This window comes from Lampris incognitus, chromosome 14, assembly GCF_029633865.1.
Source record: "Lampris incognitus isolate fLamInc1 chromosome 14, fLamInc1.hap2, whole genome shotgun sequence".
Lineage (NCBI taxonomy): Eukaryota > Metazoa > Chordata > Actinopteri > Lampriformes > Lampridae > Lampris > Lampris incognitus.
This window is the reverse complement of record NC_079224.1, coordinates 27,563,263-27,587,097: the sequence shown is the minus strand read 5'-3', so window position 1 is coordinate 27,587,097 and position 23,835 is coordinate 27,563,263. Positions and strand designations below refer to the sequence as shown.

General features: G+C 45.6%; 1 protein-coding gene across 2 annotated transcripts in view; it reads right to left on the bottom strand.

Annotated features, from left to right (window-relative positions):
• Positions 1–8,777: 8,777 nt before the first annotated feature.
• LOC130123449 (rho GTPase-activating protein 12-like) overlaps positions 8,778–23,835 on the bottom strand; it is a 104,164-nt gene continuing 89,106 nt past the window's right edge. For both annotated transcript variants that reach the window (XM_056292616.1, XM_056292617.1), the window contains 8 exons: positions 15,723–15,821; positions 14,975–15,077; positions 13,816–13,935; positions 12,707–12,805; positions 12,335–12,412; positions 11,923–12,057; positions 10,976–11,081; positions 8,778–10,371 (listed from right to left, as the gene is read on the bottom strand). In XM_056292616.1, the coding sequence (XP_056148591.1) occupies positions 10,197–10,371; positions 10,976–11,081; positions 11,923–12,057; positions 12,335–12,412; positions 12,707–12,805; positions 13,816–13,935; positions 14,975–15,077; positions 15,723–15,821 (915 nt within the window). In that variant the 3' untranslated portion in view covers positions 8,778–10,196. The remainder of the gene's footprint in view (positions 10,372–10,975; positions 11,082–11,922; positions 12,058–12,334; positions 12,413–12,706; positions 12,806–13,815; positions 13,936–14,974; positions 15,078–15,722; positions 15,822–23,835) is intronic.

Genomic DNA, 23,835 nt, shown 5'->3' with positions numbered 1-23,835 from the left:
TGCTCCGTGACCACCACCTTGCTCGCGTGCACACCTGGCTCCATCAGCGCGGTCCTTCTTCTTGCACACTTTGTCCGTGTGACCCTTGACCCGGCAGAAGCTGCACCACACGCTGCGTGAACAGTCCGTTTTCCGATGGCCTTTGTCACCGCATCGCCAGCGCACCGTTTGTTCATCATCTCCCTCACAGCGTTTCACTGGCTTTTTCTTAGGCGCTGCGTGGGCCTTCATCACCCTCTCGGACGTCTCGTCCGATGCTGTAGCATTAGCTACATCTTCAGCCGCCTCAACGTTTCTCAATTTGGCCTTAAATTGTCCCAATGTCAACTCACTGTCGCCATGTGTCACCATTAGAGTGAATGGCTTACATCTCTCGGGCAACCCCCTCATCACCATGGCCATCATTAGTCCCTCACTCAGTGCTTCTCCCGCCCCTTTGAGAGCCGTAATGATTTGTTCAACTCGGATAATGTATTCGGTTATCGTCTCATTATCAGCTTTCTTTAGCCCAGTCAATGTTACATACAGAGTGACAATCCGGGGTCTGCCCTTACCAATGTAATGTTCCCGCAACACCCGTAGACTCTCTCTACCGTTGTTCTTCGTTTCTCTAAAGATCAATCCCAAGCTTGTGTTGTCCAATAAAGGCGCCAATGCGCAGTAGGCGTCCGCGTTCCGCTCCTCGTCTAGGGCCTGCTCTTCTTCCACTGTCAAAGGTCCCACGGGCTCGGTAAGAATGGTGGTTTTCAGCCCCACACCATGCATGCAACAGAGCATTCGCTCTTCCCAGTTCATACTCATCGGCCTGTCCGTTGAATGTGGGCCACCTGCTCTTCTTCCGCTCCATCTCCCTAGGTAGCGTTAGCTTAGCTTAGCGTTCCGTTAGCCTGCCGATAGTCTCTCTCGATGCTAACTAGCTTCACACTTGCTAACTTGCTACTCCGTGCTAACCTGCGCGCATCCCGCCATCCGAGGTTATCACACTTCGTGTACTTCTTTTATCAAACTACTAAATAATCCAACGTTATCTGGGCCCATAACCTGTTAGAAGACTAGACTAATACTTTATGTCTATCTCTGCGCAGATGAAGTGGATTATTAAACCGTTATAAAGAATCGTACTGACAACCGAACTTCTGCTGGAGGGAAAAAAATGCAGCCTTCGTTTATTCGGTCGTTTTGGGAGAAGAAGAAAATGAATAGCGTCTCAGTGACGTAATCAATCCGCGCATGCAAGCGCAACACCGCCCACTTGTGGACAAACAAAGTCGTAAACAAAATAATAGTACACAGTAACACATAGTCATACAAATACACTGGTGTCATATCTCAACAGCCGGTCCTTGGGTATCAATGTCTGCACCAGATGACCCCGGACTACCACAATATGAACAATAATTTTTGGAGGAACATTTCGTTCGCCATGGGCCTATCAGGTACTCTGGCTTATGCCGACATTTTTTTACATTCAGTAGTCCCATTTGTTGATAACACAAACTATGTGCGAAATTAGGTACTTGCAATACATAATATTTATAATATAATTAAGATAACAATATTTTATACAGTGGCCTATGAGTGCTCTGTACGTATATGGGAAGTCAAATGGCCCGAACCCGGCCCAAATCCAGTCAGCGTGTCGCCTGCAGACCTTTACTTCCTAACCCGTTTTCTCCCCCATCCCCAATAAAAGGATGTGTACACTTATGCAACCAGGTTAATGTACGTTTGTATTTTTCATTTTCCCACCCTCTAAAATGTTTGATTGCAACTTATAAAAATATAGTGGAAAACAATGTCACATTAAAGGTGGGACAAGTTCTGACATGACTTATCAATCAATCAATCAAGTTGCATTTTATATAGCACTTTTCTGGCTGCAACAACCACTCAAAGTGATTTATCTTGGGTTCATTTTTTCCATCTAAAAAACCTGCCAGTTTAACAGGGGTGTGTAGACTTTCATATCCACTGTCATACGTAGCACTATTGAGAGGCTAGCGAATCACCACTGACAAAAGTTAAGGTAAATCCTAAAAATCCTATCTATCTGTCTATCTGTCTATCTATCCAACATGTGAATGGACCACTGACATGCATATGTGGTCGGTTATTTTTTAATCAATCAATCAATCAATCAATCAATCAATCAATCAATCAATCAATCAATCAATCAATCAAGTTGCATTTTATATAGCGCTTTTCAAGCTGCAACAGCCAGTCAAAGCGCTTTACAACTCTCTCTCTCTCACGCGCGCGCGCACACACACACACACACACACACGTAATCTGCTTTTCGCAGAAGCTCCTGAATTTGTTCGTCGTTTATCTCTATTTATTTTTTTTAGCGATCGCTTCGTTTTTTAAATTTCCCTGACATTCCAGTCCGGTTTAATTAACATTTTTCACCGAGTGACGTAAAGGAATTAAGTATATGTAGGAGTGATGCCATGATAATAAAAACAAATCAAATAATTTAGGTTGAAGGGAGTAAAAAGTCAGTCGAGGTAAAGCTGTAAACTGACCATAAAGTGCCAGACTTGGACCTGAACAGACTGGTGATCGAAGTGGTCTTTTGAGGTGCGCACTTCGCGGAGGAAAACAATGCAATGACAAAAAATAAAATAAAATAATAATAATAATGTAAACTACTAATAAAACACGTTAGTCCCTAGTATTGTATTTTCAAATCACTTCAGGACACAGCGCTGTCGCTCGACACAACCTCTCCGTGGCATTCTTTATTTAGACTGACACAGCATTAAAGGCAGACCCGATCAAACAACCCAGAGCCCGCAGGCATCACCAATCGATCCCAGCACAATAGAACAGCACCAAATCAAATGCAGCACTGTCGATGTGTGCAGACATAACATTCCCCCCCCCCCTGGCAGGATTTCAAACATGAAAGGTTGACACAAAGTCCTCTAGGTGGCCAGGGCGTAAACGTGTGCGAACAGGTCGCGGGGCGGCCTGAGGCTGGGCAGGCCGAGGTGGGGAGGGAGAAGGCAGGGGAAGCTGAGGCCCAGGAATGTCTGGGGCCCGTGTAGGAGCTGCATGAAGCCCCGGGGCGTCTCGCCATGCTGAGGGAATGGCTATGGTTGTGTCACCAGCTGTGTGTGGCGGAGCTGACACCTTCCGTAGACGACTGGAGTGCCACCGAGTGCCATCGCTGAGGAGGTAAGTGGCTGGGCCCAGCTGACGGGTGACTTGGAGAGGAGAGGACCAGTATGAAGCCATTTTATTGTCCCTGTGGGGCCTGCGGACCCTGACCCAGTCTGACACATTGATGTCTGGCACCCTGGTTCGTTTTGACTGGTCAAACCGTTGCTTCATCCGCGTCTGCTGACGAGTGACTGAGGCTCTGACCCCAGAGGGAGGTGCCTGAGGTGTGGAGGGGCGGAGCCTGTCAAGGGGCATGCACAGTCCCCGGCCTAGCATGAGAGAGGCTGGGGAGACGCCTGTGGTCGAGTGCTGTGTGGCCCGATAGTGCAGCAGAGTGTGACGGATGGCCTGCGTGAAAGAGCACCCTTGGGCCATGTGTGCTCTGAGGCCGTTCTTCAGTGACTGGTGAAAACGTTCAACGCCGCCATTGGCCTGGGGGTGGTAGTACGCAGTGCGTATATGATGGATACCCTTGCTTTCGAGATAAGCAGTGAACTCAGCAGAGACCAGCTGAGGGCCGTTGTCAGTGGTGATGGTCTTTGGGAGGCCCCAGCGAGAGAAAAGAGAGTCCAGGAAGTCGATGATGATCTGTGAGGTCACAGTGCCGGAAGTGGTGAGTTCAGGCCATTTTGAGTGTAGATCGTAGGCGACCACCATGAAGCGTTGGTGGTGGGGAACTCCATGGATCTCACCACAAATGTCCAACTGCAGGTGTTCCCAGGGCTGAGAGGGCCAGGCGAGAGGTTGCAGGGGTGGGGGAGCCTGGTGGCCAGTCTTGCCACTCACAAGGCAGGCAGAACAGTCCTTCACCAGAGCCTCAATATCTCTGTCTATCCCCGGCCACCACACCAGGTCTCGGCAGCGCTGTTTCAGTTTCACAATGCCCAGGTGGCCTTCATGCGCCGTATTCAAAACACGTGCACGGAGAGCAGCTGGGACCACTGTGCAAAACCCACGTGCCACGCAGGTGTCGTTCCAGCAGGAGAGCTCCTGTCTGACTCGGGCGAACGCAGCCAGCTCCTCTGGGACCTTGTGAGGCCAGCCGTTCTGGATGTAGGTGCGGAGCTGGGAGAGGACAGGGTCCTGTTCGGAGGCTGCCCTCAGCTCCTGCAGAGAGACAGTGGCCTGGAGGGGTGTGTGTAGCATTTGGACAATGTCCTTTTCCACACAGTCAGTGTCCGTCTGTGGAGCTGGGGTGGAGACAGAGCGAGAGAGCAGGTCGGCGACAACATTGTCTCTGCCTGGGGTGAACTGCAGGCTGAAGTTGTACTGGCGGAGGCGGTCAGACCAGCGGTGCAGCCTCAGGGGTTTGTGGCCTGTCCCAGATGTGGACAGCAGCGCTGTAAGGGCCTGGTGATCTGTCCTGAGGGTGAAGGAGCGGCCATAGAGGTAGAGGTGCCACCTTTCACAAGCCCAGATACAGGCTAACACCTCACGCTCACCCACGGAGTACCGCTGCTCGGTCAGGTTGAGGGCACGGGAGGCGAAGGCAATGGGCTTCTCCACACCGTTCTGGGTTTGAGACAGCACAGCCCCTATCGCTGTGGCTGATGCGTCACAGGTCACAAAGGTGGAGCTGGAGATGTCGAAGTGATCCAACACTGGTGGTGAAGTCAGTTGAGTCTTGAGATCACGCACAGCGTCACTGCATGCCTTTGACCACACCCATGGCTCGTCCTTACGCAGCAGCTGGCGCAGGGGGGCTGTGGTCGCAGAGTACTGGGGAAGAAACCTCAGGTGGTAACTTGTCATACCCAGGAAGGAGGCGACCTGGGCGGCCGAGCTGGGCTCAGGGATGGCCTGAATGGCGTCCACGTTGGATTGTAGTGGAGTTACACCGCTCGCTGACAGCCGGAACCCCACGAATTCGATGGCTGGCACAGAGAGGACACATTTCTCAGCATTGAGAGTTAGCTTGTGCTTGGACAGGGCTACGAAGACCATGTTGAGGCGCTTGTCGTGGATTTCACTGGTGGGCCCGTGTACCACTATATCGTCCAGATAAATGGCCACGCCCAGTATGCCAGCCAGCACGGAGACCATGATTTTCTGGAAGCAGCTAGGGGCGGAGCTGAGACCGAAAGGCATCCTGGTGTAGCGAAACACTCCTGCATGTGTCACAAAGGCTGTGAGGTTTCGGCTGCTGGGGTGGAGGGGCACCTGTAAGTACCCCTGTCTGAGGTCGAGCTTGGAGAACACCTCAGAGCCATAGAACTGAGCAGTGAGTTCTTCTGAGGTGGGCAGTGGATACTTATCAGGGACCACTGCCTTATTTACTGCACGTAGATCGACGCAGACACGCAGGCCCCCCGACTTCTTCTTAGCCACCACGAGGTTTGAGACCCAAGGTGACGCGTCCACCGGTTCAATGATGCCAGCTTCCAGCAGTTGTTGCAGCTCGGCGGAGACCCCATCACGGAGAGCCAACGGGATGCGGCGCAGTGGTTGGATGACAGATTTCACAGCAGGGTTGAGGAGAGGTTGATGGGCGAAGGCGGAGAGGCAGCCCAGCCCCATAAACAGCGATGGCCACTTCTGCTGCCAAGGTGTGGCGACAGTCAGGATTGCTGCCCCCCTTGTGTCTAAGAGGGAGAACCCCAGAGCGGAGAACAGGTCCAGGCCCATCAGGTTGGCCCCACGGCGTGCCACATGAAAAACTGCATTGGGCACCAGCTTGGTTCCATAGCGGACAGTCACTTGGAGAGAGCCAACCAGATCGATTTTGGAGTCACCATACCCACAGAGGACAGCTGAGGGTGCGGACAGTGGCAGTGAACCGAAAAATTGACTGTAGGTATCAACATTCAGGAGAGACACACTTGCACCGGTGTCCAACAGCAGGGGGATGCACACATCATTAATGTTGACTGTGCATGATTTGAATGACACTGGCCCAGAGCTCACCTTGTGAATGACGGCGGTTGAAGACTGGGGGGTGTGGCCCTCTGACCCAGCCGGGGAAGATCGACAGACGTTGGCAAAATGATTGTGCTTACCGCAGCTACGGCATGTCTGGCCACGGGCAGGGCAGTTCCGAGCCCTTGAAACATGAGAGCGAGACCCACAGTTACCACAGGACTGTTGAGGGCGGGGCCGAGAACGCCGTCGTTGCAGTTGCAATACGTCCCCAGTGGAGTCGGCGCCCGCCTCGCTCTGGTCGGGTTGCGTCCCGAGGGGCAGCCGTGAGTAGAGGGAGGAGTCGTTGGCAGCTTGACTGGAGGTGGCCACTTGCTGTGTATTTAGCATAGCAGCACACTCAGCTGCTCCCTCAACCTGTAGTGCGATGGTAATTGCTCTGGACAGCAGCAGATCGTCTTTTTCCAGCAGGAGAGTCTCACGCACCTTTGCGTTGTTGGTGTGTTCGATTAGCTGGTCGCGAACCATCTCGTCCTGAAGCGCGCCAAACTTGCATGAGCTAGCTAGCCCTCGCAAATTAGCTACATACTGCCGCACAGACTCACCAGGCAGTTGGTGTCGCTGACGGAAAATAAATCGCCGAAGGAGGGCACTCTGTGGAGCAGCGAAATGGGTGCTCATAAGTCCCACAGCTTCGGCAAAGCTTGTGACGTTCCCCAGAGACCCGAGCACACGATGACCCTCTGCTCCCAAGCAGTGTAGCAACAGAGCCGTCTTCCTAGCCTGGCTCACGTCGTCGAGCCCGGAGGCGATGATGTAATTTTCAAAACTATGTAGCCAGCGAGTCCATGGTACCGGAGGCTCGCCAGGTAATGCCAGGAAGGGGGCAGGTGGTGGGAGAGAGATATCAGCCATCCTCGTCGCCAATATTGTATTTTTAAATCACTTCAGGACACAGCGCTGTCGCTCGACACAACCTCTCTGTGGCATTATTTATTTAGACTGACGCAGCATCAAAGGCAGACCCGATCAAACAACCCAGAGCCCGCAGGCATCACCAATCGATCCCAGCACAATAGAACAGCACCAAATCAAATGCAGCACTGTCGATGTGTGCAGACATAACACCTAGTTAACGGGTCTGACCCTTTGGCCGAGCGGTTAGTGATGTCGCCTTGTGGTGCAGTACACCTCGTATCGAATCCCGCACCGGGCAAGAAATAACCGGTTATAATAATAATGATTGCGCTCAAAGACAACGCCACAAAAACAAGTCTATTAGAGACACGTCATTCTGTCATTGCCCAGTAGGAGCAGAAGTGAGTTTCTATCCCGGCAGAGCAGATAAGTAAAGTCCCTCCCTGCCCCCCGTGAAGGGGCGCCTAAAATGAGTCACGATTCAGCGCCAAGGATTCAAACAGTGGCGGGGCGGTTCGCGGAGCGTGTAAACGAGGTATATATCATTTGTCTTTATACTCTGAAAGGTAGCTGTCGCCTCACAGCAACAAGGTTCTGGGTTCGATTCCGGCCGGGCCAGGGTCCTTCCTGTGCGACGTTTGCATGTTCTCCCCGTGTCTGCTTTACACCGGAAGCTCCCTCCCACGGTCCAGTCCGGTGAATCGGACATAACAGATGACCTCCGGGTTATACAAATGTCTGCCCAGCCATGGACTGGCGACCTGTCCACTGTGCGCGCTGGGATAGGCTGCCAGCACCCCGCGACCTCAATTAGGATGAGCAGTTTGCAACATTAATGAATTAATGAATTTACACTCGGCAAAGTAAGCTTATTTGATTTAAAAAAAAAATTTACTTTTTATGTTATGATTCACAAATGTAACCTCCCCATACCTCATGACCAAGCGCTGCCCATGTCTACTGTATCTCTGAAAGAACAAAAAAGTTTAACATCCATTTTCGATATTAACATTACCTGAGAAAAAACTATTGTAAGGTTACTTTAAGACATTTTGGGGGAAAAAAAGTGGCTGTGACAATCTACTGTTATCCTCTACTGTTATCCTCCTTCCATGTTGTATTGTGTAAATTGTGTAAACACAACATCCATTGAACATCTGTCCGTCTTGGGAGAGAGATCCCTCCTCTGGTGCTCTCCCTGAGGTTTCTAACTATTTTTTCTCCCTGTTAAAGTTTTTTTTTTTAGGGAGTTGTTCCTTATCCGATGGGAGGGTCTAAGGACAGGATGTTGTGTTGCTGTAAAGCCCACTGAGGCAAATTTGTAATTTGTGATATTAGCCTATACAAATAAAACTGATTTGACTTGACTCTAGGCTACAGACTAAACTGTAAACATTCCTCTTTATAAATTAAATTTGTTGCTGGAGCCACTTGGGAAGCTATTTGGCAAATTGTGCAGAAGAGGCGTCGGAAACAAACAAAATAAAAACCCTTCATATAGATTATTTAAAGTTCCTTACAGATGCAGTGCCTGATGGTTTGGAAAATGGCTCAGCGGTTGGCCCCATGTATTTCCTGTTAGTTTTACTCCATATCAAATGTGAACCTGCTGTGTATTCAGTGAACTCATGTATTAACTGTAGTAGCACTGAATAAAACATGTGTTTCATATATAAAATTAATGCATGTTATTTCAGCGGCGGTTGGCCCCATTGGAAACCAAAACCTAATGCTCCTCAACGTGCATGCTCGACCTGTTGGCTTTGCGGTGAGGTTGGGATGTAAATGTCAATACATTTCAAATCGCTCACATCAGAGGTCTTTATTCCAATCTGACAAAGCCAACAGCAGTTTTTTTTATTTATTATTTATTTAACATTCAGGATGTTTCAGTTTCAAAACTGTTAGGTAACACACAAAAAGCCCATTTCAGAACTTTATTAGTCAATTCATCTGTAGTAGAATCGTTGTACATTAGTGATTGCTTCCCCATATTTCTAACACGCAAGGCATCTACGCTCATATTTACTGTTTGTACAAGATGCCATTTAATTCATTCATCCGTCCACCCATTCATCCAACCCCCATCCACACACTCTTTAATGCTGTACAAATTTATCAAGAGAAGATAGATTCTCAAAGGCTTTGTCTAAATATGAACTAGCTATTAGCCAAGGAAATACACAGCAGAGTGCTGTTGTTTTTCCAAGTTGATATTTCGAGCGACATGAGATGATCTGTTCTAAAAGTTAAATGGCGTATATTTGTGTATATTTGTTTTTACAGATTACAGCTGTAGTGTGGAAGTTGTAGTTTAGACCATTTGAGTGACTACAGAGGACTAGTCTGCCTCCAGTATTTCAGAACTAGAAAAAATGGTACAGACAGAGAAGGGGATGGGGGGGAAGCTGATATTCATGAATGTTCATCAATATGGATTAGCTCCTGAACCATAGTAGATAAGAGACTTCCATATCGGTCCCTGTTCTCCTCGCTTGTATCCCAGTCGGGCATGCTCTCCAAGGAAAAACATCAGAGACAAAACTAAGCCTTTCTATTTACAGCCTTCCCTTTCACAGAATGGAGCTGAGGGGAGTTTAAAAGTAAACTAGTCTGGCTTTGTCTGTTGGATTGGATCCCTGCCCTGATATAGGGTAGAAAGGATTTCAGAGACAACACTAAGAACTGACAGACAACCGACCAGAAACGGCTGGTGTACATACAGGTTAGTCTGCTGTCTTAAATGCTAATACAGTACATTACAGGGTGCAGTCAGCATCATCGAAACTAGAATGATCTCCAATACTGTAGGAGCCAGATCCAGTAAATGTCATCCAGTTCATTCCACCGCCATCCTGAATAGAAACCTCCAGCAGGTTCTTGGTCTGACCCTGTCTATCCAGTAGGCTTGTTTTGCCCATTTATCAGCCATAGGAATCCAGTGTAAGGACAAGAGTGGATGTCACCTTTGCAGTCAAGTGGCATAAACACATCTGTGGAGTTAATGAGATTTGAGTACTGACAAGCGCAAAGAGTCTAATTGGTCACTGACATGTCTATCTTCATCTGACTCATTTTTTTGGTCCAAAGGTTGTGTTTTTGGAGAAGCCAGTGACCACGGGTTGGTTTGAGATGAAAAGAAGCTGTACTGGGCCCGGACCAAGCAAGGCTGTTCTGGGCAGGGCCAAAGCTGGGTGAAGAAGAGCTCTGCATTGGGAGAGGAAGAAAAGAAACCTCTCCTGCTCCGGTTTCTCCGTCTACCTGCCGAAGATGCCCTCATACTCTAACAGAACAAGCTCTACTATCTGGTTCTGATAGACCATGTGAACTGCCATGTTCCAGGTCTCTGTCTCAGGGCGCAGCAGGGTGGGACCAAACACAATGGCCACACTCTGGGTTGTCATACGGTTCTCCTCGCCCCAGTCGATCACCCTGCATTATAGACAGACAGCGAGAGAGAGAAGATGGTAGAAGGAAAAATGGGAGCAGGATTGGGGGACATCACGAGGGGGGGGATCAAAGGGGAGAGGAAGGTGAAGGGTTAGATGTTCACCAAAACTGACCGGGTGATGATGAACTGAATGAAATCCAAGGCCTTGAGAGGATACACACAGTTAATTATAAAACTCTGAGTCTTAAATTAATCTTAAAAGGTCTACAAAATGTTGCAGTTGGGCAGTGTTTGTCGAGTGGTAAATTAGCTTGGTCACTCAGGAACACATTCTAATGAATATACATTTTTCCCCCCATGTTTAATTTGATTGTAAAACTGGGTTGTTAATTCCTTTGGCCTCATATTAAAAAAAGAGGTAATAAAAACCTTTAACTTACATTCATTAAACTTTAAGAGACCATGTTGAACAGAAAGTAATTTAGTTTAAGTGTCAACCTTTATCTTAAGATTGATGCCATTTTATTAAAAAAAAGAAGAAGAGGGGGGTGGGGGTTTACTGCGTCCAGTGAAATAAAGACAACACTGAAACAAGCTTTCGAGATTGTGTCCCAACTGTAACGGCACATGCAGAGTTTAGCTTACTTTCTGAGGTGTTTGAAGAGGACCTGCATGGTGTCATGGTTGGGGATTGGCAACTGTTTGATCAACTCTTTGATGGACTGGACTCGCTGCTTGTAGTCTGGAATCTCTGCATTGTGGAGAGAAAAATAAACTTGTCATGATATGCCGCATGTCAAAAGGACAGGCGGCATATCATGCAGCATTAGAAAATACCAGAATCTGGGGAAAATGTTGGGATGGGCTATGAAACCGCACCCTGCAGTTTTTTTGTTGTTTTTTTTTTTACTTTTGGGAATAACTCAGTGAGTCAACAGCAACCATGGAGGGAAGCGAGAGCACTAATTCCAGTGACTGCAAAAATATATAACTTTGGTCTGTCTCTCTATAGAACTATACCCGCTGTGATGTCACAGGGGGTTGTGACCGTCTCAATGCTCTGTAGTGTGGATGAATTCAGGAACAAAGGAGGCATGATAAGGTTTCTTCCAAAATAAAACGGTCAGGGATTTATTCTTCCAACAACAGAAAAAAGACTTCCATTAAAATGACTAAAAAGGCCAACTTAAATTACCGTTCATTGGTATCGAAACTCAGCTCAAAATCAGTTTAAGCCCATCTATAAGGCAAACTTCTTCTAGAGCTGTGTCTCGCCTCTGTTTTTCAGCCTTCTGACTCAAAGCTTCTGCAATCTGTCCCTGCTCTCATCATTCTTTTATTGGGACACCTGCCATGTGCTGCCCACTGGCCTGGCTGCTTGTGGGGACTGAAGTTCTTCATGGTGGCCATCTTGATATGTATGATATCCAGACTTCGAAAACAACTGAATCAGTCGACTTTATCACAAACCTGCCCCTCAACCTAATCCCCCGCACTTTTCTTTTAAAAAATAACCAACACTACAATCGTTTTATGGAAGTTGGGAGCAAGTTTATCAACATGGTAAATCTGATGTTGTGTCCAGTACGTACTGATCGCACTGACAAAGTCGTGGAAGAGGCCGTAGGTGAAGAGAGGCTCAGGTAGCTCTCTGAAGTACATCTTGAGTGCTCCCGTGGTCACATGGATGTCCTCCCATTTCGCATCAGATAGGTTCACCTTCTCATCTGGACACATATCAACAGGTACACACATCAGAGAGCACACACCAGAGAGCACATAATACACACACAAACACGCACGCACACACAGAAAACACAAATCCACACAAACATATATAGTAGATGTACAAACACAGACTCACAAACAAAATAAGCCAACAAGGCACTGTCAATCTACCCCTGACATCAACTCTTCCTCAGACTTCCTATGTGACAGTATCCTGAGTCCACGTGTTAATATATACATGAAGCAGTGTTGGTGACAGTAGGAGTCTCAGCTCACCATGATTGACAGCAAAGCGAAGTTTCTGTATGACAGCCAGATTCCCACTGACTCTGTACAATCCATCTACACACAGGCCTGCAGGAGAACATGGATGCAAAAAAAAAAATTTTAACCACAGACTACAGACAAGTCCAACAATATGTGCAAATTCCTCATGTATGTTTTCCACTACTTGGGAGTACCAGATAGGTGGAGTGACAAAGATTGGACAAGCAATTCCAGAAAATTAGGGTTGAAAATCACAGCTAAATATTTACGAATCATTGTAGTATACGGTTCTGTTATCATGGACTTATCTACCAGATAACCTCAACGCCCTTAACCCCACTAATCCGGTCTTCCAAACAAAAACAAAGGATCGAAACTCACCATTGCTCTCGACGTGGTCTATGCACAGCTTGACAAAGCTTGGCACGGTACTTTTCTCCTGGTGACACAGGCTGCTCAGGCTGCAACCAAACACCTGATCTGAGGTCAGATAAGAACAGAACCATGGTCATAACTCCAGTCTGCCACTCTTCAGTTCTGTACGTGTCCTCACAGCCACTGATAATAGTTAACTCATATGGTTAACTTTGCACTGCCAATTAAAAACCACCAGATTTTATGAGTTAATGAAACAGTTGTGTTCATCAGCATAGTGGGCAGAACGTGTACGTCAAGACAGAGGGTCAAACCTCCAAACATAATCATCACATTAATATATCAACAATTTTATTATCTCAGAGAGCAAGTAGTTTTTATGATGCCCAGTAAAATTCTTGTGTCTAATGTTGATTAGCACCAGAGGCTCTACGCAATTGAAACTAGATTTGGAGCCTCAGGGACCAACTAAACCTGAACTCTGCATGAGAGGATGGAACATGCTCCCTATCAAACACAAAGTCCAACAGTAAACTTATCACATATAAACAGACAAGAAGAAAAGAACAATATAAAATAGACATATAATACCAATAAAGCTTGTGATTTAATTTGCAGTTTGTACTTCATTCCCCCGCCTATCAGAGCATATAAAAGAGAAAATACGTTTTGAGAGCTCTTAAAAGTTGTCTAAACCAAAAGTTTTTAACAAATATTGACTTTGCCATTCTTTCTAACAAGGGATTTGTACCTCTACCCATTGCCAGTCACTAAAAACGCGTGTGTGTGTGTGTGTGTGTGTGTGCGTGCATCTTTCTCCACCCACACCACACCCATCTATGCACACACACACACAAACAGAGTAACTTTCTGCTTTCCCCAACAAAAGTTTGTATCCCATCAGCTGTGTAGGTGCTCTACACGTTTTCACTGCTCTTCTTCATGTCTAACCTTGTCTCTGTGACTTTTGTTGGTCTTGGGTGCAAAGCACTTCATAAACTTTTATTAGGAAACTGCAGTACAAGTAGTTATTTTTATCGCAATAAAAAAAATGTTATGAAGTAACCCACGTGATTAGATTTGTTCTGACCCCATTTTCCAGCATCTTCACCCACCTTTGATGTAGCCCTTGTCTCTGACGGCCTGCAGGGTGGGGCGGCGGGTGAGGAACTTCTTCAGCTTGTGTCTGGTCTTCTTGTTGTCCGAGGCATCCATGCTGGTGGAGCTCTTCATGGCTGCAGGGGGGAAAGAGGATGAGACAAAGCTGTCCACCAAACGTCTCATAACATTGACCGGCATCATGCTCAACCATGCTTTGGCTGAACAAGTCTGACAAGTGGTTGTTTTATAGCTGTCAGGGGTTTATTGACAACTGGTTCTTTTTTAGTGGCCGCTGAATTGAAACTGATATCTACAGTACACAGATCAAAGTCCAGACAAACAATTTGATAATCATTACATTTATATAGCACTTTTCTAGACACCCAAAGCGCTTCACATTGAAGGGGGTAACTCACTTCAACCACCACCAATGTGTAGCACCCACCTGGGTGATGCACGGCAGCCATTTTGCGTCAGAACGCTCACCACACATCAGCTTGAGGTGGAGAGGGAGGAATCATTGAGCCAATTACATGGGGGGATGATGAGGTGGCCAGATAGAGGGAACGAGGTTGAAATTTTGCCAGGACACCGGATAACCCCCTACTCTTTGCGATAAGTGCCATGGGATCTTTAATGACCACAGTGAGTCAGGACCGCGTTTAATGTCTCATCCAAAGGACGGCATCTCCTACAGCACAGTGTCCCCGTCACTGCACTGTGATTTTTTAAAAATTAGGACCAGAGAGAATACTGCCCCCTACTGGCCCACCAACATCACTTCCAGCAACAACTCATTTTCCTACGAGGTCTCCCATCCAAGTACTAACCAAGCCCATATTTGCTTAGCTTCCGTCATTTGGCAGAACCAGGGTATAAGTGAGTATGGTTGTTGGCAAACAGCTACACACAGATGTGAATGTATACAAACACAATGTAATATTTACACTCTTAACTGATTCCATTCTCTGTTTTCTTGTTGTGATGTAACAATTTGCTGTTTTCACAGAATCAGTTCTTGCAGCTCTTTGATGTGTCATCATGTGTTGACAGTTAACATGGTCATCTTTTCACTTTAAGTTTCTTACCAATTTCCTTTATCTTATAAGGTTACCTTGACAGATGGGTTTGTCATTTCATTTAATTTGTGTCAGCCATTACAATCTCACATACCTCTCCCCTTCTTGGAATCTCTGAGGTCTTTCTCTCTGTCATTTTTCTCAACACCAGGGGACTCAGGCATGTCCTCCTCTATGGCTTCATCAGACTCCCAGGCCTGGAGTCCGCACGCACACACGCACACACGCATACACACACACACAACAGTGGCAAACAAATACCTGAATCTCTACCTTTGCACCCACAGGAACTGGTAACAACATTTACAATCTGTGCAGAGGTCTAAGTCAAAGACCAAAGAAATTCAGGCCTCTGTCATCTGGATCTTAAGCAATGGCACACCTTGCCAGAGGAAATTAAGATGGTCACATTAACATCATCTTTCAAAACCTCTCATAAAACACATTTTTTCCCCAACAGACTTTTAAAGTTTTGTGCTTACCCCATGTATTCTTTTCTAACTCTGTTTTGAAGAAGAATTCCCTAAACCTTCATCCTTCACTGAGCTAAACACATTGTGGCATCAGCAGGAACAGTGCCATCAATCTTTTTCCTCACCACATGGCAGGACAAACAATCAACGGACCTCACTGATATTGTACAACAGCACTTTACTCTTTTAACACTTTTTTTGTTTGATGCATTTTTGTGGAATTATTGGTACAGTCAGAGATGTTGTGTCCTCACTGTTGACAGTGACATTTTAATGCTAAACAGATAGCCTCATTGAGAGTAAGTGATAACATTTCCAGGCAAATCCTCATTTAGTGAGATGGGGAGGAAGGATAGTGGGAGTTCTTACGTGGGTACTGATGGTGTCTTGCAGTGCTCGGTACCAGTCGTTGATGATGCTGTCATTCTCAGACTGGATCAGCAGCTCTGTGCCCTGCCGGGTCTTCAACTGGAACCAGAAAAGACAGACAGACAGACAGACAGACAGACAGACAGACAGACAGACAGACAGACAGACAGACAGACAGACAGACAAGACCCTGTAAGACCACAGTCAATGAACAGCCTACAGCTATCCAACAGTTTTATGGATGAATTGAAAGGTGAAAGCAATATTCATTCATTATCCAAATCGCTTTTCCTGCTCTCAGGGTCACGGGACACTGGAGCCTATCCCAGCAGTCATTGGGCGGCAGGCAGGGAAACACCCTGGACAGGCCGCCAGGCCATCACAGGACCATATTGTGTCTGAGATATTGCCTTTGTGAGTATGTACACCTAAACTGATTTCAATTTAAATGACACATACATCAGTTTTCCCCACACATATAATACAAAATGGGCATGGCTTTGCATTTTAAGACAATTCAGATAGTAATGGATAAATTATGTTACAGAAAGAAAGACTACATTCGATTCTAAATTATAATAATAATAGTCATTTGTATTTAATAGCACAAGTAAAAAGTAGAATAGATAGCGGTAGAACAAAATGAAAAACACAAGAGAACAATTGAAGAATGGCACAAGTTGTTGTCGCATAGAATAACAGGAGGGAGTAAGAGTTTTTAGTTTTGATTTAAAAACAGTGTGGTAGCTGCCCTCTGGGAGAGAGGTAAGTCCGTAAAACAGAATGCTCAGTCACTCATGAGGAAACCAGTTGGCACTTGGGATGGGTAGGATAGGCGCAACCTCAAAGGAACAGAGAATAGCTGGTGGGAGTAAATGTACATACGTAAAAGATCAGCTATAATAAGGTGGAGACAGGCCATTTAGGACCTTAAAGGCCAGAAGCAAAATATTATAATCAATTTCAGAAAATCTCTAGAAAATTCTACCTCTGACCCGTCTAATCCAGGGGTGGCTAACCATGTACCATGGAGAGCCATGTATATGCAGGTTTTCATTCCAACCAGACTCCACACCAGCAGCCTGTTGCACCAGGTATGACTTTTTTTTGGGGGGGGGGGGGGTTCTCCCCAATTGTACTTGGCCAATCACCCTATTTTCTGAGCCATCCCAGTCGCTGTTCCACCCCCTATGCTGATCTGGGGAGGGCTGCAGACTACCATATGCCTCCTGCCGATACATGTGGAGTCGCCAGCTGCTTCTTTTCATCTGACAGTAAGGAGTTTCGCCAGGGGACATAGCACGTGAGAGGATCACACTATTCCCCCCAACCCCCCCCCCCCGAACAGGTGCCCTGACCAACCAGAGGAGGTGCTAGTGATTGAAAAGGGGGAACAGAACTCCAAGTTATTTCTTCAAGTTGGAGATACAAAGGCCAAACAAAGTAAGAAGAAAGCAGACCACTTTATTTTGTCATTGTATTCTTACAACGAATTGCACTCTTTCAGTGACAACAACATTGCTAACCACTGGGCCACCATTCCGAATAAATGGCATAACAAGACTTTCCCTAAATGGCATAGTTGTTGACAATCCAAAAGACATTGCTAAAATTTGCGAAAATCATTCTAAAACTAAAACTTTTATTTAGGTGATATTAAAACAATCAGAGATGTTAACTAAACAATATGTGATACGCCAATCACTATTGTAGAAATTAAGGATGCTATTAAGAAACCTGAATTGAACAAATCCTCTGGAATAGATGGGCTGACTTCTAAAATGTTCTCAGCAGAGCCTACCCCTTTTTACCTAGTGTTTTTATCGAGAATATCAACAATGAAGAACTCCCTCCCTCACTATGCCAAGGTTTCATTACTAATCCCAAAGCGACAGAAAGATGTCTTAATGTTGGATAATTGGCATCTGCTTAACAATGATTATAAAACTATTGAATTATGTGTCGCTAATAAATTAAAGACAATCCCAAATTATATTATTGATGAATCCCAGAATGGATTTATGTCTGGTAGATACATAATTGACAATACAAGACTTGTCCTTGATATCTCAGACTATTCAGATTTAATAATAGATAAGTTTCGTTGTTTTTCTAGATTTTTGCAAGGCTGTTAACTCTAGAGAGCATCAATTTGTTTTTAAAGCTCTGTTTTTTGTTTTTTAATTTGGAGAACACAATAAAAAAATCAATATGCAAAATGCTTTTGGGGATAGTTTCATTAAATTGCCCCATGGAACTACAAAGAAATTTAGACTGGAACGCGGGATCAGTCAGGGCTGTCGCGTCCCCTCATATTTATTTTCACTTCCCATAGAAATTTTAGCCAATTACATTAAAAAAAAAGTAGATTAAAAGGTGTTTCAATAGCAGGGAAGGTAATCACTCCGAGTCAGCTAGCGGATACAACTCTTTTTACAAGATAGATATCAAATTGATATTGTAGTTAAACTATTAGAAATGTTTTCAGCAGCCTCTGGTCTCAAACTTGACCTATCCAAATGTGAGTTGCTTCTCATCAAGGCCTGCAGTGATTTTGACATTGCAGGAATTCCTGTGAAATTTAAAGTTAAATACCTTACTGTTATCATCGTTAAAGACCAGATTTAATCCACTATTTTCTTCACTAGTGCAGAGATTTAATTTAACCCAGCCACTGAGGATGCACAAGCCAGTGCATCCTTAGCGCCGGTCCCAAGCCCGGACAAATGGGGAGGGTTGCATCAGGAAGGGCATCCGGCGTAAAATCTTTGCCAAATCAAATATGCGGATCATAAATAAGACTTACATACCGGATCGGTCGAGGCCTGGGTTACCAACGACCGCCACCGGTACTGTTAACCAGCAGGGTGTTGGTGGAAACTATGCTACTGTTGGGCGAAGGAGAAGGAGAGGGGGAAAGCATGTCCAGAGGCAGCTAGAGAGGAGGAAGGGTAGACATGTGGAGGTGAGAGTTGGAACTTTGAATGTTGGCACTATGACTGGTAAAAGGAGAGAGCTGGCAGACATGATGGAAAGAAGAAAGGTAGGCATACTGTGTGTGCAAGAGAACAGGTGGAAGGGGAGTAAGGCCAAGAGTATCGGCGATGGGTTCAAACTCTTTTACCATGGTGTGAATGGAGGAGAAATGGGGTAGGGGTAATTCTGAAGGAAGAGTATGTCAAGAGCGTGCTGGAGGTGAAGAGAGTGTCAGACAGAGTGATGAGTATGAAGCTGGAAATTGAAGGTTTATTGCTGAATGTTATCAGCGCATATGCCCCGCAAGTTGGGTGTGAGATGGATGAAAAAGAAGAATTCTGGAGTGAGTTGGACGACATGGTGGAGAGGGTACCCAAGGAGGAGAGAGTGGTGATTGGAGTGGACTTCAATGGACATGTTGGTGAAGGGAACAGAGGTGATGAGGAGGTGATGGGAAGGTATGGAGTCAAGAAGAGAAATGTGGAAGGACAGATGGTGGTCGATTTTGCGAAAAGGATGGAAATGGCTGTGGTGAATACATATTTCAAGAAGAGGGAGGAACACAGGGTGACGTACTAGAGTGGAGGAAAGTGCACACAGGTGGACTATATCTTATGTAGAAGGCGCCATCTAAAAGGGATTGGAGACTGCAAGGTGGTGACAGGGGAGAACGTAGCTAGGCAGCATAGGATGGTGGTCTGTAGGATGACTTTGGAGACCAAGAAGAGGAAGCGAGTGAAGACACAGCCGAAGATCAAATGGTGGAAGTTGAAGAAGGAAGACTGTTGTGTGGAGTTCAGGCAGGAGTTAAGACAGGCACTGGGTGATAGTGAAGAGTTGCCAGATGGCTGGACAACCACTGCAGAAATAGTGAGGGAGACAGCTAGGAAGGCACTTGGTGTCATCAGGACAGAGGAAGGAAGACAAGGAGACTTGGTGGTGGAATGAGGAAGTACAGCAAATTATACAGAGGAAAAGGTTGGCAAAGAAGAAGTGGGATAGTAAGAGAGATGAAGAAAGTAGACAGGAGTACAAGGAGATGCAGCGTAAAGCAAAGAGAGAGGTGACAAAGGCAAAGGAAAAGGCGTATGGTGAGTTGTATGACAGGTTAGACACTAAGGAAGGAGAAAAGGACTTGTACCGATTGGCTAGACAGAGAGACCAAGCTGCAAAGGATGTGCAGCAAGTTAGGGCGATCAAGGATAGAGATGGAAATGTGCTGACAAGCGAGGAGAGTGTGCTAAGAAGGTGGAAGGAATACTTTGAGGGGCTGATGAATGAAGAAAATGAGAGAGAGAGAAGGTTGGATGATGTAGGGATAGTGAATCAGGAAGTTCAGCGGATTAACAAGGAGGAAGTGAGGGCAGCTATGAAGAGGATGAAGAGTGGAAAGGCAGTTGGTCCTGATGACATACCTGTGGAGGCATGGAGATGTTTAGGAGAGATGGCAATGGAGTTTTTAACTAGATTGTTTAACACAATCCTGGAAAGTGAGAGGATGCCTGAGGAGTGGAGAAGAAGCATACTGGTACCGATTTTCAAGAACAAGGGCGATGTGCAGAACTGTAACAACTACAGAGGTATAAAGTTGATCAGCCACAGCATGAAGATTTGGGAAAGAGTAATAGAAGCTAGGTTAAGAGGAGAGGTGATGATCAGCGAGCAGCAGTATGGTTCCATGCCATGAAAGAGCACCACAGATGCGATGTTTGCTTTGAGAATGTTGATTGAGAAGTATAGAGAAGGCCAGAAAGAGTTGCATTGTGTCTTTGTAGATTTAGAGAAAGCTTATGACAGAGTGCCGAGAGAGGAGGTGTGGTATTGTATGAGGAAGTCAGGAGTTGCAGAGAAGTATGTAGGAGTGGTGCAGGATACGTATGAGGGAAGTGTGACAATGGTGAGGTGTGCGGTTGGAATGACAGATGGGTTCAAGGTGGAGGTGGGATTACATCAAGGATCGGCTCTTAGCCCTTTCTTGTTTGCAATGGTGATGGACAGGTTGACGGACAAGATCAGGCAGGAGTCTCCATGGACGATGATGTTCGCGGATGACATTGTGATCTGTAGCGAGAGTAGGGTGCAGGTGGAGGAGAGCCTGGAGAGGTGGAGGTATGCACTGGAGAGAAGAGGAATGAAAGTCAGTAGGAGCAAGACGGAATACCTATGCGTGAATGAGAGAGAGGACAGTGGAATGGTCAGGATGCAAGGAGTGGAGGTGACAAAGGCATTTGAGTTTAAATACTTGGGGTCAACCGTCCAAAGTAACGGGGAGTGCAGTAGAGAGGTGAAAAAGAGAGTGCAGGCAGGGTGGAGTGGGTGGAGAAGTGTGTCAGGAGTGACTTGCGACAGAAGGGTACCAGCAAGAGTTAAAGGGAAAGTTTACAAGATGGTTGTGAGACCAGCTATGTTATATGGTTTGGAGACGGTGGCACTGACGAAAAGACAGGAGGCAGAGCTGGAGGTGGCAGAGTTGAAGATGCTAAGATTTTCACTGGAAGTAACGAAGAAGGACAGGATTAGGAATGATTATATTAGAGGGACCGCTCAGGCTGGACGGTTTGGAGACAAAGCAAGAGAGGCAAGATTGAGATGGCTTGGACATGTGTGGAGGAGAGATGCTGAGTATATTGGGAGAAGGATGCTGAATATGGAGCTGCCAGGGAAGAGGAGAAGAGGAAGGCCAAAGAGGAGGTTTATGGATGTGGTGAGGGAAGACATGCAGGTAGCTGGTGTGACAGAGGAAGACGCAGAAGACAGGAAGAAATGGAAACGGATGAGCCGCTGTGGCGACCCCTAATGGGAGCAGCCGAAAGTAGTAGTAGTAGTAGTGCAGAGATTTAATTTATGGATTCAAAGAGACTTAACCATAAGTGGTCCAGTCCTGCTCTCCAAAGCTGAGGGCCTATTAAGACTTGTTTATGCTAGCTCAGCTCTCAATATCTCAAAAGATGTCTACACAAAAACTGTAAAGACCTTGTTTGATTTTATGATTATGATTAACAAGCTTAGTATTGGTGGATTCAATGTTTTAGACTTTCGCACTCTACATTCCACTTTTAAAATTAAGTGGCTCAAAAGCTACTTGACAAATCCAAATTATTTATGGAACTTTATTTCAACATATGTACTTGAAGCCTTAGGAGGATTTACATTTTTATTAAGATACAATTACAATATAGAAAAGCTTCTTGTAAAATACTCTTATTTTCATAAAGTTACTCTTATGCTGGTCCTTGGTATATAAACATAATTTTTCCTTTCACAAATACTACATTTGGAAAAACCAGGATATGTTTCAAACGCAAATCATTGTTATTAAAGAAATGGGTGGCACAATACTTGTCTGTCAATTGTTTAATAAGGAGGGTCATATGTTGACTTATAATGAATTCTTATCAGAACATAACATTCCTGTACTTCCTAATGAATTTGCTATTGTCTTTGATGCTATTCCACCAGGTATTAAAATTCTGATGTCATCTGCAACCAGAGATATTATCCATCAAACTACTCCACCAGAATTACACATAGGGAATTCAGATCTTTTTTTTTGAGTATAAAAACTAATGATAAATGTATTAGGGAAATAATCCAGCGGTCAACAATTAGTAAACCTGATTCTGTGTGTCTTGATGTGTGCTCAATAATCCAGGTAAGAAAATGAAAGAAAGTTGAATCAGTTCATCTGGATACAACGTTTATTGACAGATATGTTTCATCACTCATCTAAGTGACCTCTTCAGTCTAAACTGACTACAGGTATCCCCACCTTTATAAACAACAGTGGCATAATGACCGAAACCAACGACCAGTTTTATATGCAAATATGGGTGTGACAATTAACTAGAGCTTCAATGGCCATGTGTACTATTGACGGAGGATTTGGGAATGTTTGCAAGCACAGCACTGTAAGATGGCGTCAGATGTACTCTAGCTCTCCCCGTTCAGGGATGGCCGTTCCCTCTTAACATAGTTGCCATCTTTGACTCCCCATTCAAAATGGGGGGGAAAAATTGTTATTACCCAGGATTTTTTTTGTTTGTTTCAAGTAAGGTGTGAGAGGTATCTCGAAAAATATTGCACAGGTGTTATCCAGTTAATTCAGTTATTGTGAAATCTAGGCTAAATGTTGACCCTCTTTGTTCCTTCTGTCACCACACAGATGAAATGACAACTCATCTTTTTGGGGACTATACCTTTTTTTCTGGATTTCCCCCCCCTTTTCTCCCCAATTGTACCTGGCCAATTACCCCACTCTTCCGAGCTGTCCCAGTTGTTGCTCCACCCCCTTTGCTGATCCGGGGAGGGCTGCAGACTAACACATGCCTCCTCCAATACATGTGGAGTAGTCAACCACTTCTTTTCACCTGACAGTGAGGAGTTTCACCAGGAGGACGTAGTGCGTGAGACGATTACGTTATTCCCCCCAGTTTCCCCTCCCCCCCGAACAGGTGCCCCAACTGACCAGAGGAGGTGCTAGTGCAGTGACTAGGACACACACCCACATCCAGCTTCCTGTAGACATGGCCAGTTGTGTCTGTAGGGATGCCTGACCAAGCCGGAGTTAACACGGGGATTCGAACTGGCGATCCCCATGTTGGTAGGCAATGGAATAGACCGCTAGTACCGCTACACTACCCGGACTCCCCCCTGGGACTGTACCTTTAGTCAGACTTTTTGGCATAACCTTAATCTTTTTTAAACAGGATTTTTTTTCCCAGTCAGTTCTTCGTTTAAGCAATCACTTCTTCCATCCAGCTGTCCAACACTGAACCTGACTTATTGACAAGTTTGGTTTACACATCATTCACAAGGAGACAGGGAGAAAGACGGGGCTGATGTTGACAGTGTAGTGTAGTTACAGTATGTACAACGTATCCATGTGTGTGTGCAAGTGGGTAGACTGCATTGCATGTCTCTGTCAAGAGAGTTTGGCTTTTTGGATATTGCATGTGTACAATGATGCAGCTTTGATGTGGCATGTATTTACAGAGAAAGAACAGAAGAAAGGGGGTAAAGAGGCACGTACACCGATCAGCAAAAACATTAAAACCACTGACAGATTAGACAGATTAGGTTAAACAGGAAATGAGATAGTCAACTGAAACTCAAAACTGAACTTATTTTATGTTTTTTT